Here is an 18,454-nt window from a genome sequence, read left to right as displayed (position 1 = left end):
GGCAAAAGAAAAGCAAGGAACTGATTGAATTTTATTTTCTGCCAATTTACAAAATCTGCTGGAATAAAGACCGTTAATGAATATATGTCAAATGTTTATTTTAAGCTTAAAGCTTTCAGGAGTCCATATAACATTTTCCTTTATTATGTAACTTTAAAAATGGTAACATTGCAAGATAGCTTCTGATTGCAGTTTTCTAGTGAACTTTGTTGCTACTCCCATGTTTTTACATCAATTTAAGATACTCCATCTGCTGTACTGTTGATAAAATGAAGAAACAGATTCTCTCGTTGTTGTGTTATGGGTATTTGCATATCCTTTATGCATTCATTCTTAGCCACTTATTCTCATCTTGGGAGAAAGAGTAACATAATTCTCGTCATGTACCTGCCTTTTTTTCTTAAAGCACTAAATTTGTGCCTTGCAACAGAAGGATAGATTGCTGACTATGAAAGTGCATTCAAGAGCATTATTCATGCATATGTCTGATACAACATCTGTATGAGGCCAATCGAGAAGCCATTGAAGTCAATGGGAATCAAATCCTATTTCTGTAAACAGAAACTGTTGGTTCAGTTTAATATGGGCACTGAAGCTTGTATTTAAATTGATTTTTAAAGTACACAATTAATCTATTTTTTTGTTAATTGCTACAAAAAACAAAACAGAATTCTTATCAGGATGTAGGCTGGTCTTGAGGTTCTAGAAGTCAGAATACCTTGGTTCTTTGCTGGCTCTGCCGCAGACATCATGTATGATTCTGGGCCCATTGCTTTGTTCTCCTGTGTCTATTTCCCCATCTATAAGATTAGGATAATACCACCTACCACACAAGTGTGATGTGAGGTTAAATTCATTAATATTCGCAAGGCATTTTCAGCTCTTTGGAAGAAAGGCATTATGGAAATGCAAGTTATTGTTCTTTCTCATATAATTAGTATTTTATATTTATTTTCCTATCATTCTGTCTGAATTTTTTATCTGACGGGAATGGTTTGGGAAAATGAAGTGAGGACTGCAAGTTGCTAGTGTTGCTCTTTAAAGAGAATTACACTTTTATATCAAACTCTTTACTTGTCTTTTTTTTTTCCACTCATCTCCAAAAAACAGGACATCAGAACAAGTTACAGTTTTATAGCTATTCGAAAACATACCAGTATATTTTGTTGATGTTGCTGTGGATTTTCTTGGCATGCTTTATTCTAAAAATTTGTCTGAAGTAGAGAAATATGAGCTTTAAAAAATACCGGATATGTTTTACTGTTTGAACATAGAATTTATCTGTTGTAGTCTTCAACACAAATTATTTTGTGACATTTTAAGAACTGACTCTCTTTTATTACCGTAGATATTTGTACAAGCTATGTGACCTGCACAAAGAGTGTGATAACTACACTGAAGCTGCCTACACATTACTTCTGCATGCAAAGCTTCTTAAGGTAGAGTACTTGAAATATATTAAGCATTTTGAAGATTTTCCTGTTGGCAGATTACTATGTAGCTTTGTGTTTATTTTTTCATATGAGCTTTAGGACATCCACATTTACAAATTATGATTATTGACTTATTCAAAATAAAAAAAGAAGTAACTCAAAGTTGTATTGTGATTTACTATATGTTCCATAATTAGATATTATTGTAACTGTAGTACTTAGCCTAGAGAACGAAAATTGAATCCATGTTCTCTCAGTCTCATAGAAGAGCAATATGACTTACTGATGAGGATCATCTAAAATATCAGCAGTAAAAGTGCAATAAAATCAAGAGTAAATAGCATAATTCAATGGTATCATGTACTGAATGCATCTAAATTCATATAATGATACCACTGTACTTTAAGGAATGTCTGAAATAGGTCAATAAATAGACTAGTAGTATAAATTAAATTAATTATATTACATCTTAATAAAACATACAGAATTTTAATATTACCAGGTAATAATACCTACCTTTTTATAGCTTTGATTACAGCCATAATGTAATGTCACTTAAAAGCTTCACTTTATACATATTGTTATCTAAAACTAGTGGCTTAATTACATCATTACATCATAAATATTGCTGCATATATTAACAGTTTCTTTTATTCCCTGAATTGTCATCTAGGAAGATTCCAGTTGCACTTCAACAGTATGCATGCCATTTTGAAATCACATTTTTACTTTATTACTCCACCCATGTTAATGAGTGACAATGAGTTTTTATTTTTAGCTTTAAAAGAGAGAGGGGGTGAAGTAGAAATCTAAACTTCACACTGGAAATAGTCAGATTTTTTAAAATCTTTGTTTTTCTCTTTATGGCCCTGATTGTGCAAAAACTTACATCTGTACTTAACTTCGTGCATATGGAGTCAATGGGGCTACCCACACATCATAAAATTGAGCATTGGCATAAGTCTTTGCAGGGTTAGATCCTGTGTCACTGGAAGGGAGCTCAAAGAATGAGACATGGAAAAGTAGAAGAAAGAATTAAATTTGGGGGTTGAGTTTGGATAGTGCATAAACTTCAGTGTGTCAAGATTTTCACTCTTTTGATCATTCTTCCCATAGACTTTAATGCGAATTTCATATGCTTATTGAGAGAAGAATTTGGTCTTCAGTGTGTGAGAGCTGCATAAGTGAGCTGATGTTCATGCAGCACATATACCAGAAAGCATGTCCTTCTATAAACTTTAATTTTATTATGATAATTAAAACATGTAAAAATAGGGAAATTATTTGGTGAAAATTTTTGAAATTGTTTGTTATTTCTGTTTAGCAGAGTTTGAAATTACCCATTTTCTATGAAATCTTCCATTATATTTTTATGAAAACTTGTACTGCATTCATTTTAATAATACTTTGTTTATTGAAAACTCTAAGAAAAGACAGTTATTGGTAAATTAATTTTTTCCGTAACAATTTTGATAAACATTTCAATAAAAATTTGGTGAAAACTATAAAAATATTATGAACATTTTTGCAAAAAATTGAAAATGTCAATAATTTTGACCGTTTTTCATGAAAAGTTTCAGTTTTGAACAAAGGTCATTTTTCTACAATGAAAAAAGTTTCCATGCAAAATACTTTGTCCAGCCCTGAAGATATTTTTTTAGAATGAGGCTTCTGTATAGGTAACTGATGGAAAACAGTGTTTATGGTAAAATAGGTATGTATAGTGAAATCACAGCTTCCAAAAGTGGGAATCAAAATAGTCATGGGAACTTCCCTGTGAGAACTAGAATGATAACCCTGAATTCCACAAAGAATTGACTGATAGGCAAAGTAACAAAAGGTTAATGCACATTTTGCAAGGTTAATGCTTAAGTTTTGCATGCAAAATTTGTCTTTGCACTTCATTTGTAAAACCCAAATTTGCACTCTCAAGCATACAACTGTGAGTACAAAGTAGTTTAATTCTTGTAATTTGTCACTATAATATTTCATTGTTGTGATAGCAATAATTCAAAATAATTCATCAATTTAGAAAGTGTGCATTTATGTAAATATGTATATATGTGTATGCATAGAGATATAAACAATATGTAGCTCAGTATTTGTACCTAGAGCTTTAACAGACGTATAAATTAAAAGCTTTTATGATTTTGTAGTGCAGTATCCTGTAGTGGAAAGCACTACAAAAAACCCCACGTCAACAGCTATTTGCCAAAGGACAAAAACCTACCAGTTATCGGATATATGAAAGATACAGTTGTCCTTCATAAGAAGGAAGTCGGCCCTTCAAACAGCAACTAATTTCATAAGGATTTTTAGCGAATAATTTGCAGCAAAGTAGTTTTAGTAGTTTTAATCTGGGGAACACAGAGAAAAATGTTTGGAATAAAGAATAAATAAACTTGCATTTAGAAAGACACAATTGAAAATGTTGACTGAAACATTTTTAAAGGCTATCCTGGGCGCCTTCTTACTTTTCTCTCAGGATTGTGAATACATTGTGCCAAAATTGTAGTTGTAAGGTTGAATGTGGTTCAGAACACTTTTATGGAATTGTGTGAAGACATTTTCAACGGTATATACTCCACTTTATTTTAAACTTGATTGGTGATTATATAAAAATGAAAATGTCAATGATATTCAGCTGGCACTTAAAGGATAAAGCTATTGCTAAAGTGCGTTTATAAGTTATTGCTTTCATAATGAAATATACTATACAGAGACATAACTTATGAAGATAAAGATTTGAGAAGATGGCTCTGACACCTTCAGTCACACTGAATTTTCCAGGGGGTTTTGATTACAAATTTGAATGAATAACTAGCTGATTTTGTGGACACAAGGATCTCTGTTATTCCCATTAGGGAAATTAAATGGGATTGACAGTCTGGATAATATTTTCTTACTGGGGTTATTAAATGATGTCTAGATTGTCATAACTTGCTTGATCATATGTTCCACAACCAAGTCTGATAGACCAGATAAAACATTTCCCTCTACTGAGGTGCTGCATCTTCCAGGAAGATGATGGAGTTCAGAGTGCAAGATAATTTCACTCTGTCTTTTACTCATTAGATTTTGCAATTTTTTAATCAATATGTTTTTATGTGTCCTCAATTTAGAGTTTAAACTATTTCAATTAACTATACTTTGGAATATATTTTTATTCTCCCTTATAAAATATTTTCAGATACCAGATGAGTATTTTAATTTACTACTGTTAATTAATTGAAATGAAATATCCATCATATAATCAGTTTTCTACTTCTGCAATGTAAGACAATAGAAAATAGCAAAAATAAAAGTAGCATTTGCTTTGGCTTACAAATAAGTCAGATCTGTTGTGATTTTCACATCCTAAAGCGTATACAGTCTATTTTACTTTCCATAGGAAAGTACTTGATGAGACCAGTGGTCCATTTAGTTTGATAGCTTGTCTCTAATAGTAGTCAAGACCATATACTTCAGAAGAAGGTGAAAGAAACCCTTCAGTAGGCATTATGGGATGACCTGCCCCTGAGAAATGTTTTCTTCTAAATCCTTCAGTGAATGGTTAGATTATGTCAAAATTTCTAAAGTTTATTTACTTCTTTTTCAGTTCATGTAGTGTCTCTTCATTACTGTGGAGCTTGTAACTTTAAACTTCAAAGCTTTAGGTTTTTTTCCACTGGACCTTGAGGATGGGATTTTCAATGGCACTCAGCACTAGAATAAATGTCGTCAGATTGAAGTCAATGGTAAAACACAAATCGGTTTTAATGGGATGAGATTTAGGTCAACCCTGAATGCTTTTGAAAATCCCACTTTTAAATCTGCAGCTATTTAGTTCTTAGAATTACTCCACACCATATATAGGCCGGCTGGACGGACACACACACACACACTCACTCATGGAGACTTTCTGTCTCATGGAAATGTTTTTTCTTGTTATTTTCATTTGGTCTAAATTAAGTTGTTCAAACTAATAGTACACAGTAGCTCTTTGTGTATGGAAAAATGTAATTGCATTTTAGACTCCTTTGGAATTTGTGTAGTTTAGCAATATGGCTTTTGCATACAAAAAAGTGGCTACTTATAGAAATGTGACTTGAAGCTGAGCAGTGGAGACTTGAAAATTGAAATTATCACTGGGTCTTTGGAAGCACATTTATTCTTCCTTCCAGATGCAACTTGTTTCTGATTAAACTCATTCTATAGAGTATATACTAAAATTGTTCTAGCCCAGACAAATAGATTGTCATACTGAGTGGTCTGGATCGCTTGGTAATCTAATCTAATCGGTTGTTAATCAAATCTAATTGCTTGGTGATCTAATCAAAGTTATAAATCTAGGAGCAGTGACACACTTAAATAGCTAAATCTGTTTGTTTATCAAAAAGAAGATTGAGAGGTGACTTGATTACAGTACATAAGTACCTTCAGGGGGAGAAAATATTGGGTGTCAAAGGGTTCTTTAATCTAGTGGAGGAAGGCATAACAAGAACCAATGGAAGCTGGAAGCTGAATCCAGACAAATTCATATTAGAAATAAAGCACACAGTTTTAACAGTGAGGGTGATGAACCACTGGAACAGATTACCAAGGAAGTCATGGATTCTCTGTCTGTTGATTCTTTCCAATCAAGACTGGATGTCTTTCTGGAACATATGCTTTAGTCAAACACAAGTTATTGAGCTCAGTGCAGGAGTAACTGGGTGACATTTCGTAATATGCAGGCGGTCTGACTAGATCACCTAATAATCCCTTCTGACTTTAAATTCTGTGAATGAATCTATGAATTGCTGCCCTTGCAGGGACTCCTTTTCATCCCAAAGTTGTACCTTTTACTTTGGGGGACAAGAAAACAATAATTTTACATTCCGTAGGAAAAAATGAGCAGTTCTTTGAATTTTATTTTTCTAATCTACTTGAAGTTTCACCTTATCCCTCCCCCTTACCACCTCCCAGATGGATATTTTAGATAAAACACTATACCCGTAATGTTCTTATTGAAAACACATCTGTATATAAATTACGTATTTTTAAAGACAGTGTTTGTAACAGGACATTTCAGGTTGTGGGCCGTGCAGGCTTATCATTGCATCTCTGGTAGTTGGCACTGTTTTTTTTGTTCTATGGTAAGTATCATGCCTCGGTATGGTAGGATCAAAGTGTGAGACAGTCTGTTGTTCATTGAGCCAGCAATTGGGGGAAAAGACCCTCTCAACCTTAATGAAGATAGTCATGGAGTCAAATTGTTTAGAAAGTTACAAAGAGCAAGATCCCTCCTCCCCCTTCCCCCACATGCACACCAATTTCAGGCAGCCTTTATATTTTTGTTTGCTATTTTTCCTTTTTCTCCAGTCATTTTTCTCCAAGAATTTTAGCTCTTTACCTTCTATGTATACAGTTCTGTCCACTCATATTGACATAACCCAGTTTTGTAGGCTTTCTCTCAGTGTAAACCTACTAATAATGGTTATTTATCCAGCCAACTGTGTTGATCAAATGTGCCAGGTCACTCTAATCCCTTCTATCAAGGAGAAAAGGAAACCACCTCAAAGACCTGTCCCTTAGCTGATGCTGAGATATATAAACCATCCTATATTTACTATAGTTCAGGTAAGTAACTCCACTGCCCTGGAAATCAAAATACGGCATCATAGGTGCTGTAAAATCTTTTAAATATCGGGCCAGCCCTGATGACACTTTTAAAAATAAACCAAGATTGAACGTTTGCATTAGCCCAATGTCATTGATATGTTACATCACCTTTTATTGCCTTCATTTTTTTCACTCTTCATATCTGGTTTAGTGGTCAGAAGAAGCATGTGCAGCACATCTTACTCAGCGAGATGGATACCAGGCAACTACTCAAGGACAACTTAAAGATCAGCTTTATCAAGAAATTATCCATTACTTTGACAAGGGCAAGGTAAAAAAAAAAAAAAAGCATGTTGCACTGCTTTTCTCTTTTACACTCTCTCTCTCTCGCCAAATGAATGCCAAGTAGTAAACTTGCATCAAGTGACCTTCAAGGAGCTTTAAACTTGTTATAAATTGTAATTTGGAATGTTTTATGTAAACAATCTGCCAGCTACCACTTACAGATAATAATACTTTAAAAAAATCAATGGTACTTTTATAAATGCTGTGTTAAGTGTAAATAGGAAAAGAGTAAATAATTGTGTACATGCTGGGGATGGGGAGGAGTGAAGCATCTTATTTTGAGAGGGTTCATTGGCAATTGTCGCTAATGCAGTCTGTTAGCTATCTTTGTTTTTTCCCCCTTTGTAACAATCAAATTAATTATCTAGAAGGATGGATGAATCTCAGGTTGATATCTTAAAGAGGTAGGGAGGGGAGAGGTCAGAAGGAAATATTTCATTGGAATTGCTACTTTACTCTGGATGAATATGGGTTTGACATTGGCTCATTTTTTTGTGTGTGTGTCTGTCAGTTTGTCTAAATTGGGGCGGGGGCGGAGAAGAGGGGGGAGACAATTGGTGGCACACCATTCATTGGGCCTTTCTTGCACAAAATGGCAGACTCATCATCAGAATGTTCCAGGTACACATGTCTATGTTGTCACCGTTTATTGTACAGTTCATTTTTACAAGAATGAATTGTTGTTCTGCCAGCTCAGCACTATGCAAGCAAATTTTTAATGGCTTCGTATTGGTTTGGATGAAACTCCATTATAGTCTATGCACTGAAAAAGCCAAATATGGTCATTTTATATTACCTTTATAAATAGTTAATAAATGACAATATATATTTTAATAAAAGATTAATCTTCTAGATTGTTATATAAGCCTCCAGGTGTGCTTCTAAGGTATGCTAGTCATGTATATAACATTCTTGTAACCTCTTATTAACCCTCTATCAACCATTAATAAATTGAACCTTAATACAAATCATGACCAAAAATATATTTTAATTTTCTTTGCAGTGTACATTTTTTGGGGCGGCTGGTAGAAAGGGTTTGTTTTTTATTGCATGTTATAATTTCACCCTTGTTCCTAAATAAATTACACGTTTTTGTTTTCAGTGGCCTAATTTCCTCAGTAACTGAACACCTGCAATTCCCCCAGACTCAATGGGAGCCGAACTTCTGAAAATCAGGCCACTGGATTTTAACTTTAAATTAAACCAATAATGTCCTTTCTCCTCAGCTGCATGTGAAACAGCCAAGCTACTTTAAAGTCGCACTTACCCATTTCTGCTACTTTTAGAACTAATGAGCTGTTTATGAACAGCAGGCAAAAATACCTGCTGTTTACAAACGTTCATCCTGTGCAGCATTACACAGTTAGGCATCAAAAGCTTGAGAGAACACTGTTGGATTGAATAACCCCACATAATTTGAACATACTGTACTGTCAGTTGTATAGTTCAGAAGTGAGAGAGGGAAGTAAATGTCCGCTTGTTTAAGAACCGCTGAACAGTCTATCTTTTGCCTCTTTCACTTATTTTTGGATAATTGAAGAATATCAGTGTGCCCTGAGGTTAATAAACTCATGCAATCTTGGACTAATGTGTAAGGCAAATTCCAAAGACAAGCTACCCCTCAGTGGAGAAAGTACTGCTATTAGACCTTCAGAGTTAGGATCCAAGTCCAGAGAAATTCAGAATTAAAAATTCTCTTAATATACTGGAGGGCTGCACTAAATACCATATTGGCTATAGTACTTAGGCATAGTGTAGCAGGCTAAAACAGAATGTCAGCTTTAACTTTGCATGTCTTTGTTTTTGTAGGTTGAGACAAGATTAACATTTTGGAATTTAGTTTTTAAATTCCCCAATACATTTGCCTTTTTCTTGTATTTGACCTTCTATCTTGCAAACATTTTCTTTTTTCTGACTGGTTGATGTTCTCCTTTATTCTTTAGCATGCTTACCATTTTTCCTAAATAATTATAGTATTTTGCTCCCTGTCTCTTCTTTCTAAGCTGTTTTTTCTTAACCTTCCCATTACTCTTCTAATCTCTATCCTTTCCAAAGTAAAATGCAATTTCCTCCAGGTTTCCTACAAGCCTTCATATCTTTTTCTTCCTCTCCTAGATAATTATCCTTCACCTGTTTTGTACTTTTTGCTCTCATATTTTGGTTTTCCCCCTAAATGGCCTTGTGTTCAGTTTTATCATGTCAGTCTACCCTATCCACTGAATCTGCCCTGAATTGTCTGGAATTACAATGTTTGGCTAAGGTCTTGTAATTTTCCATAAAGCCCTTAATCCAAGGACTTTCCTGAAAATGTAGGCTGCTCTGTAGCATGATGAGAGTAGAAAATAGAATGGCAGTAATAAAAGAAAAATGTAGTCCATGTGGAGAAGTTGATGTTAGTCAATGTTAAAGAACCACTGAAGCCAAGAAATAGGCTAGAGGCACTAGTAAAAATAATATATATTTTATAACCCAATTTATGTGGTCTCTGCAACCATTTTCAACAGAAGCTGTGGAATGCCTGTTCCTATTCCTTTTTAGTAAAATGTACAACTTCTTGAACATGTTTTAAGGTTAGAGCTGGATATTATGGATATACAAACCAATAAACATTTTTCACAACTATTTTATAAATTAAAAATGTTGGCCTCAGAAGCGAGCAATAAATAAATAAATTCACATTGCTGATTGATTTGATAAGAATTATGCTTCTGCTGGATTCACAGTAATTAAAGTATAAGTGGTATTTTACACTAAATATCTTGTGATGGTAAAAAGCTCAGATGTCTGTTGCAGTTCACGTGATAGCCTTTCTCTGTGAAATTTATACTGAGGGCCAGTGCAAGGTGGGTACACTGCTTAAGTCACACTTAAGGTTTTAAATAGGAATTAAGTGGTGCCTAGGCCTTGTATGAATTTTAGCCCATGACAATATATTCAAGAAAATGAGGGATACAACTAAACATTTTATATTCTTCATACCATAAGCAATAGGGAAAGATGTGCTTACTGTGAACGATAACTAGATGGATACGTCCTCCTTTCACTGCCTCATCCCCATTATTTTTCATTTCTTCAAGACTAGATTACTTCCCTTATTACCTGTCTGTCTCAGGCTCTATATTCTGATTTCAAAGGGCTATTACTTACATATAGTGTATTATCTAATGGGCTACATCTGCTCCAGTCAGCAGTAATTAACCTTCAGCTCCCTGCCAGGTTGCAATGACTGCTCCCAAGGTGGGCAACAGAGAATTCTGCCACCCTGTTCCAAGGGTTCTCAGTAGGCAGGTTTGTGTCAACAAAGGCATGTGGGGAGGGCAGCAAGAAGAAGTGAGAAGAACTATATACATTAGGGACGGGTTTAATAATGTGATCTGTTACAAAGAATTGAACGTGATGCAAAAGATAAGAGTAAACCACTGAACAAATTCAAATAGGAGATTTAAATGGTCAAAGCAGCAGGAAGAGGAGATTAATTTTAGGAGTAGCTTTTTGATGAAACTGAGGGGGTGGAATGAAATGAGATGCATGGAGACCAGACAGGAGGAAGTTGCAAGACAGGAGGACTTTAGAGGTGATGAAGAGGAGGAAACAACAGTATTTAGAAAGAACCTGGAATAGTCTAAGGTTATGGAGAAGGAAAAGAGAGCAGAAAGCTTTTGAAGGAAAGTTGAGAAGTTCAGTTTTCACGCTTTTGAGGTTGTCATAGTTGAAGGATAATCTGGGAGGAGACATCAGAAGGACAGTCAGCAATCCAAAACTGCACAAAGATAGTTTGGGTAGACAGATAGAGATATGTAATGTTCAAGATAACCATTTATACGAGAGCTATATTAACTTTCTGCTTTAGTAAAACAGAATCACTGTTTAAAAAAAAATCACTGAATAAAGCAGATTCCTGTGTACTGAAGTAGCATGTATTTAATGTTTCTTTACAATAATATGATAAATTGTCCTTTACATAATTTGCTAAATTGCAGTTTTACAAAGATTGATACAGCATGAGCAGATGAATTTTCGTTAGGAGAGGGTAGAAGAGGATGGGATTAAGGACAGAACCCAGGTGCACACCAACGGATAACTAAAGAGAAGATGAAGAGGAAATGCTGGGTAGAGAGGTAGAAGAAGAAAGAGGGCATCAGAATCACTAACGCCCAGGGAGAGAAATCTGCAGAGGAGGAGAATGGGTGATTGACTATTTTGACAGATTGAGGAGGATGACTATGGAGTCAGACCATCTTCTGGAACTCTTCTGAAATGAATCTAGTCAGGTATTATTATTAGAGGGTTTCTAGACACCTTCCCATCAGTGTTTATGACACATGTTAAATCCAGTGTTAAGAGCTGACAAAGAATGTATTTTTATCATTTCATTACATATGTAAGCTTTTTTTAGTAGTTTTATAATAGCTTCTGGAACTTAGGTACAGTCGTTAGGACTCTCCTAAGATTTAGCAGTATTGTGAACTAATATTCCTATCTTGGAACATTATATTTTTACTTATCGTTAACTCAGCCAGAAGTTAAATAATATCATAACTGATATCCATTTCTATTGCTAAGGAACCTTTTTAAAGCATATGAATGCTAGACCCCATAGCTCTTTTCAGGCTGTGACTATTTCATGTGAACTTTAAAATTAATTTAATTATAGGCTATTCGATAAAAAGAATATCCTTTCAGATTCTCAAAGGCTTTCCCATAAAAGGATGCAGTCAGAGTCCTGTATATGCCACACAACTGAATTCAGGAGGACACTTTTTTCCCTCATTCTTTCAACAGAAGAGAGGCGTTTTCCCTATAAAATCAGAACTCATTCTCACTTGTACGCTATCCAGATCAATTGTTTCTTGCATTAAGGAATCATGCATCAAACAAGTACTATATACTAGCTCCCTTTCCCATTACAGCTCATTTCTCTAAAAGACTTAACATGTCCTAGGCAAAGCTGGGAAAAGTTCCAAAGCAAGAAGTCTGTGAGGAAGCAGATTGGGTATTACTGACCTTCAAGAACATTTATAGATTTCAGCTAACAGAATCCTTTGTCACAGACATACTGCCATCATCCAATATACATTAGCTGTAGTATACACAAGGGAATTTTTCTGAGAGTTTGCAGTGGATTTTAGGTGCACACTTTACTTGAAGATGGATATCTAAAACCCTCACAATGTTAGAAAAATTGTAAGGATTAGTTTTATGCTTAAATTTTCTTCTCCCTGCCATGATGGTAGCTCTCCCAATTCTTGTTGAGAAAGTAAAGGAGGGGAATAGGCAAATGGTTAACTGACTGTGGGCAACTGGAATTGAGGGCACTCAGCAACACACAGATTGGAAAGTATAAACCTCTTCGTACTCCCTCACTATATGACAATTGTGATATGATTTCCTCATCGAGTCAAAGTTGAGCATGTAGGGGTATAGTGGTATTTATAGGAAGTTCTCAATGACCACCAGCAGCAAGTCCTTCCCTTTGGTCAGATTACTTCCACAGAAAGTAGACACAGGAAGGAAGTTAAAAGAATTTTGTCCCACAGTTACAGTTTTACAAGAAAACTAAGCAAAACTTATTTTTAGTATTACAAAAAATGATTAGAGAGACAAGGTGGGTGAAGTAATATCTTTTATTGGACCAACTTCTGTTAGATTTAGAGACAAGCTTTCAAACTTATACAAAGCTCTTGTTCAGGTCTGGGAAATTTACAAGGTGGAACAAATTGTTTAGTATAAGTAGTTAACATATTTTAAGAGAGCATTCAAGGTGAAGTGGCCCATTAACACCTCTCCAGTGTGGGCGGAAAGAAGGGGGAGTTAAGGATGCTATTAAAGTAGTTTTAGTATTTCAAATCAGAAAATGAAGTTGTGTCTGAGATTTTTTCCCCCCATTCAGGTACAATTGTAGTTAAGTGAATTGTTTCTTCAACAGAATGGAAGAAGGCTGAGGTTGTTTGACTGCTGATATAAAGGAGAGTCTCTGTTATAGTCTATATCATATTGAATTTTGGGATTCATGTTTAAGCTCTCCATGCTGTAACAATAATTTATTATTAATAAAACTATTATTAATATGATTTGTATTACAGTTGCTTCTACGGGCCCCAACTGCGATTTTACATATTTGTATTTATTTTGTATAAGTTGCCCATTGTAGTCGCATCTAAGTTCATCAAATCTTTAAGATCAAGCATTTATAATTAAGAGTATTCTCTAACATCAAATATACTGCTACTGTCTGGTTTTAATAGGGACATCCATCTGTCAGTGATCACTTCATAATTGCTATGTAATTATTTTTCCAAAAGCCTGGTTAATTAAATAGGCCTATCTCTGTGCCCAAAAGGCCACCAGACTCTAGCTCTGGTGAGCTGCCAGAGAAAGAGAAAATTCTCCAGGCAAAGAGCCTCTCGGAGAATGACTTGTTTCCAATCCTAGAGAGTTTTATCCCAGGAACTGTCAGTAGTAGTACCACAGTCAAAGGAGCTATGCCAGTTTACACCAGCTGTGGATCTGGCCCAATGAGTTTATATTAAATGACACCATGCATTTATATTGAAGCAACACTTCTAGTTACTGAAGGTAGATTGGGAATATGCTGCTAGAATTATTGTTCTGATGCAGAGTTCAATAAAAGGACTGAATGTGCTTCTTTATAGTATTGGTGTGATTCCAAAATTATTTAGAATTACATTTATTTTAAACCTGAAGTTTTTTGAAAACTATTTGATACAGATCATCTGTCACTTTAGATCTGTCACTAAAATATTTTCACAAAAGCAGAAGCTAGTGATACTCCAGTTTTGGAGACTGACTAGTTAAGTCTAGAGCAACCAAACAAAAAAACACATGATGAAAATTAAAGTAAGGGTATTTTCTGTGAAACAGACTTGTTCAAAAGATGTTATGGATGACTGAAGCTGTAAAGAAGTATTAAACATTAAGAAAAGTTCAATGCTTTAAAAAGAATTCTACACTTGCTGACTTACCACATTACAATAAATATTAGTTTTGGTTTGTATACATTTGCAGGATATTGTTGCTATGAGTCAGAAGAAACTTAGTCTAAAACATAAAAAGTGCAAGACTATATTAGATTTTTTCTAATTGTTCCTCAATTATTGTAGCCATATCTTCTGGTAGTCAGAGGTTTCGAGTCACCCCAAGCATGGAGTTACATCCTAGTCATTGATGGATCTATGAACTTGTCCAGCATTTTTTAACCCAGTTATACTTTTGGCCATCACAACATAATCTGTGGAACTCATTGCCATGGGAATTGTACATTGTGTAAAAAAGTATTTCCTCTTGTTTGTATTAAATCTGCTACCTATTAATTTCATTGGGTGACCCTTGGTTTTCGTATTGTGTGATGTATAAATAACACTTCTCTATTCACTTTTTCTATACCATTTATGATTCTATAGAGCTCTGTCATAGCCCCCTTAGTTGTCTCTTTTCTAAACTGAACAGCCCTTATCTTTTAGTCTCTCCTCATATGGAAGCCATTCTATTCCCCCGATCATTTTTTTTACCCTTGTCTGAACCTTTTCCAGTTCCACTGTATTCTTTTTGAGATGGGGCGACTGGAACTGGACACAGTATTCGAGGTGTGGGCACAGCATGGATTTATATTGCACTCTCCATCTTCAAAGCTCTTTAAAAACATTAACTAATATTCATTCCATCCTTGTGTAATAGGTGAGTATGTTGTGATCCCCATTTTGCAGAGGCAGAAACTTTGGCAAAGGGGTTAAGTGATTTCTTCTACAATTACAAAGAGAACTGAATGTACCAAATTTTAGACCTCATGAATTCCTGGCTCCCATTAGTCCCAGACTAGGCAGCTGGCAGCAGACATTAGATTGGTGACACAGTCTCTGTTCCACATAATAGTGCTAGAGTCCTGAAAAAAGAAATGCTGGAACTCACTTATAAGTGAGAGAACCAGAAGTACTAGAACAGCCTTTTGGCTCCCCGAAACAGTGTCAACTCTCCAAAAAAGTGCCAAAATGGCGTTCCAGGACAATCCAACACAACTCGGGCCCTGCTCCTTCCTAGATGTCCACAGCCTGTCTTTGGGGCTCTAGACCCCTTGTTTTCTACCCCACACAAACCAGCAGCAGCAATTGCTTTTCAGGGCTTCAGATCTCCTCACGACTACTCTCCCTCCCACCATCCAGCAGCAGTTTTTGAGGATTCTGGGTTGTTATTTCATCCATTCCACCTTTGCAACTCTGACAGCAGCTTCTCTCTGGGACTCCAGGTTCACTGTATCCTTTCCGCCTGCAACTACTCCCCAACCTATTTTCCTCCAGTCAGCAATGGCTTCCCTTTGGAGCTGTAGACAATGTTTTCACCCCTCAGCTCATAGAGAGCCAGTACTATATCTCTTTCCCCACAACGGACAGCAACTTATCTCTCCAGCTTCTGGCTCCCTCTTTCCTTTCCTCTCTCTCCCCTCCCCCCAGCTGCTAGAGTGGTTCTTCTTCCAGGCTATGGACGGTTGACTGCTGCCCTCCGTTCCAAGCTCCAGCAGCCACTAAGCTGTGCAGGCTTCTCTTCAGGGTTCTGGAATGTGGTAGGGTGGATGACAAGCAGGGGGTTGAGAGGTACTTACTCCATGGCTTTGTACAAGGATGAGACCTATCAGGCTGGGGCATCCACTTGCCTTCCAGCTACCTGGCTCAGCACCATACCAGCTTGGAAGCAGTCTTGTTTATCATGCAGCCAGCCTGCCTACTCCAATTGCCAAGCCCCACATCAAAAAAGGAGCATGGTGAAGAGAAGACAGGATGGGTTTGTTTTGTAGAGGAGGTGGGTAGGGAGCAAAGGAATGTTTTTTTTGTGGGGAGGGGAGAAGACCAAAAATGGAAGTTGAGGAGAGAAAAGGAAGGATTGATGGATGGATGGATGTCAGGAGGTGAGAAGGAATAGATTTGATTTATGGGAAGAGAAGGAATGGATTTGGATGGACACATGCATGTAGAGAGTGTTTGTCAAATAACTTTGTCTGGTAGAATTGTATGGGCTGCCTGAGCCCACAGGCTTCCAGCATGGTGCTCAGACCAATCGGTCACAGGTCTCTCGTTTTGGCCTAAAAAGCCTCTGGGATAATATGTAGAAAAACTCAGTTTTGCCAACTCTCGTGATTTTATTGTAAGTCCTGTGCCATTTTGGTGCTGTTCTTAAAGCCTCGGGTCCCAGGATACTGTGATTACCTGACTACCTCAGCTTTTATAATAATAATAATAATAATAATTTATAATTAATGGAGATATCCCATCTCCTAGAACTGGAAGGGACCTTGAAAGGTCATCGAGTCCAGCCCCCTGCCTTCACTAGCAGGACCAAGTACTGATTTTGCCCCAGATCCCCAAGTGGCCCCCTCAAGGATTGAGCTCACAACCCTGGGTTTAGCAGGCCAATGCGCAAACCACTGAGCTATCCCTCCCCTCCAGTTTTTAGCTGGAAAAAAAACAAAACATTAATATTGAGCCATTATGGTTGTAGAGAAAAGCTTCAAAATGGGACCTAAGTGTACCCTGGCAAACCAGAAGGCAAACAAAATGTACTTAACATTTATAATTTTTTTTAAATCTCAGCACTTTTAAACCAATCTCATGATTTTTGGGTGGCTTGGCTCACTTTTGAAATGTGTTTTGCGAAACTGTTCAGTTAGACCTGCCCATTGGCTTTGTTCCATGAAATCCACAGCCCACTGAAACCTCCCACTTCCCCTCAGAACCACCTGCTTCTCCTGTAGATGAAGCTTGTTGGATGAATAAATGTCACCAGCTTTTCTTCTGTCCCTCAGCCCTTTCCATGGCTGCTGTCACGTGGGGAAGAAAAGAGACAGCTCTCTTCCACGGAAAGGTGCTGCGAGAAAGGGGAAGGGCTGGCAAGATTCAGTCAGCACTATTAGAGTTGAGGGTCGAGGTGAGCAAGTGTCCATGTAGGAGACATCTGTGAATCGGTTTCACTGCATGCAGATCTCCCCAGGAGCGCTCTTTCCCCTTACACCTTCTCAGCAGCCAGCTCAGGAAGCTTGTGTTGCTGCATCTCAAATTCTTTCCCTGCAAGGCAGATGTCTTTGGGCAGTGACAGGGAAGCAAGTGCTTACCCCTTCGCTTTTACCCCATTTTTATGCTGCTGCTGTTTGAAGCAGTAGCCATGTGTCTTTCAGCATGGCAAGGAGGGGAGTGGCACGTGTCGAGAAGGAAAGTAGATGGCTCGGCGAGAGATGTAACTATGATTTAAAATTTAAGATAAAGGGTAATATGGAACAAATTGGTATCTTACTCATTCTGATGCTCATATTTTATTAAGTGAGATGCCAGCCAAGTTTCAGCCGTAAAGACAGGTTGTAAGGCCTGATTCTTGGATTTCTTGGTATGGGAATTTAAACATGATTCTTTCCATGTACATTAGTAAAAATAGACATTTAAAAACATTCTTGCTATTCCTCTTTAAGATTCTCTATATTCTGAGTAGATGAAGGATATTGCTAGTTATTGTTAAATTATTTTGTGTCAATTCATGTGGCTCTTGAATCTCATGCTTGAAGGAGACAGAAAAGAGACAACAGAAATATAATGAATGTTTACACAAAGCAAAAGAAGTATCTCTCAAGTGTAGCCTGCTTTATCTAATATGGATTTGTAGATTATACCAGAATCTATCAGAAACCCTGAGTTTTAGGATTTCCAAGTAGACTGTAAGAGTTGGTCACACATTGGATACCTGGCCTGGCTGGTAGGAAGAGTGTTTATTTTTATTTAATCTTCGGTAAATAAAAAGATGGGCTCATGAAAGAAGCTGCCACAAATATTTATTTTGTCACATTTTATGCTCAGTTGTTTGCAGGCATATCAGAATGTATTTTGCTATGTTTTGTTTAAATTTATTTTAATCCAATTTCATTGTTTGTCTAAGGTATATAATTCAGTTGCATTTTTTTTAAACAGATGTGGGAAGAGGCCATTGCCTTGGGCAAAGAACTGGCAGAACAGTATGAAAATGAAATGTTTGATTATGAACAACTCAGTGAACTGCTGGTAGGTTTCTTTTCCATTCAGTTTAAATTAACATAGATATTA

The 18,454-nt window shown here is 36.4% G+C and overlaps 1 protein-coding gene across 2 annotated transcripts in view; it reads left to right on the top strand.

Moving 5' to 3' along the window:
* DOCK1 (dedicator of cytokinesis 1) overlaps positions 1-18,454 on the top strand; it is a 538,770-nt gene that overhangs the window by 445,605 nt on the left and 74,711 nt on the right. For both annotated transcript variants that reach the window (XM_034776839.1, XM_034776840.1), the window contains exons 37-39: positions 1,349-1,439; positions 7,228-7,347; positions 18,323-18,412. In XM_034776839.1, the coding sequence (XP_034632730.1) occupies positions 1,349-1,439; positions 7,228-7,347; positions 18,323-18,412 (301 nt within the window). The remainder of the gene's footprint in view (positions 1-1,348; positions 1,440-7,227; positions 7,348-18,322; positions 18,413-18,454) is intronic.

This window comes from Trachemys scripta, chromosome 7 (genome assembly GCF_013100865.1).
Source record: "Trachemys scripta elegans isolate TJP31775 chromosome 7, CAS_Tse_1.0, whole genome shotgun sequence".
Lineage (NCBI taxonomy): Eukaryota > Metazoa > Chordata > Testudines > Emydidae > Trachemys > Trachemys scripta.
This window is presented reverse-complemented; position numbering and strand designations above follow the sequence as displayed.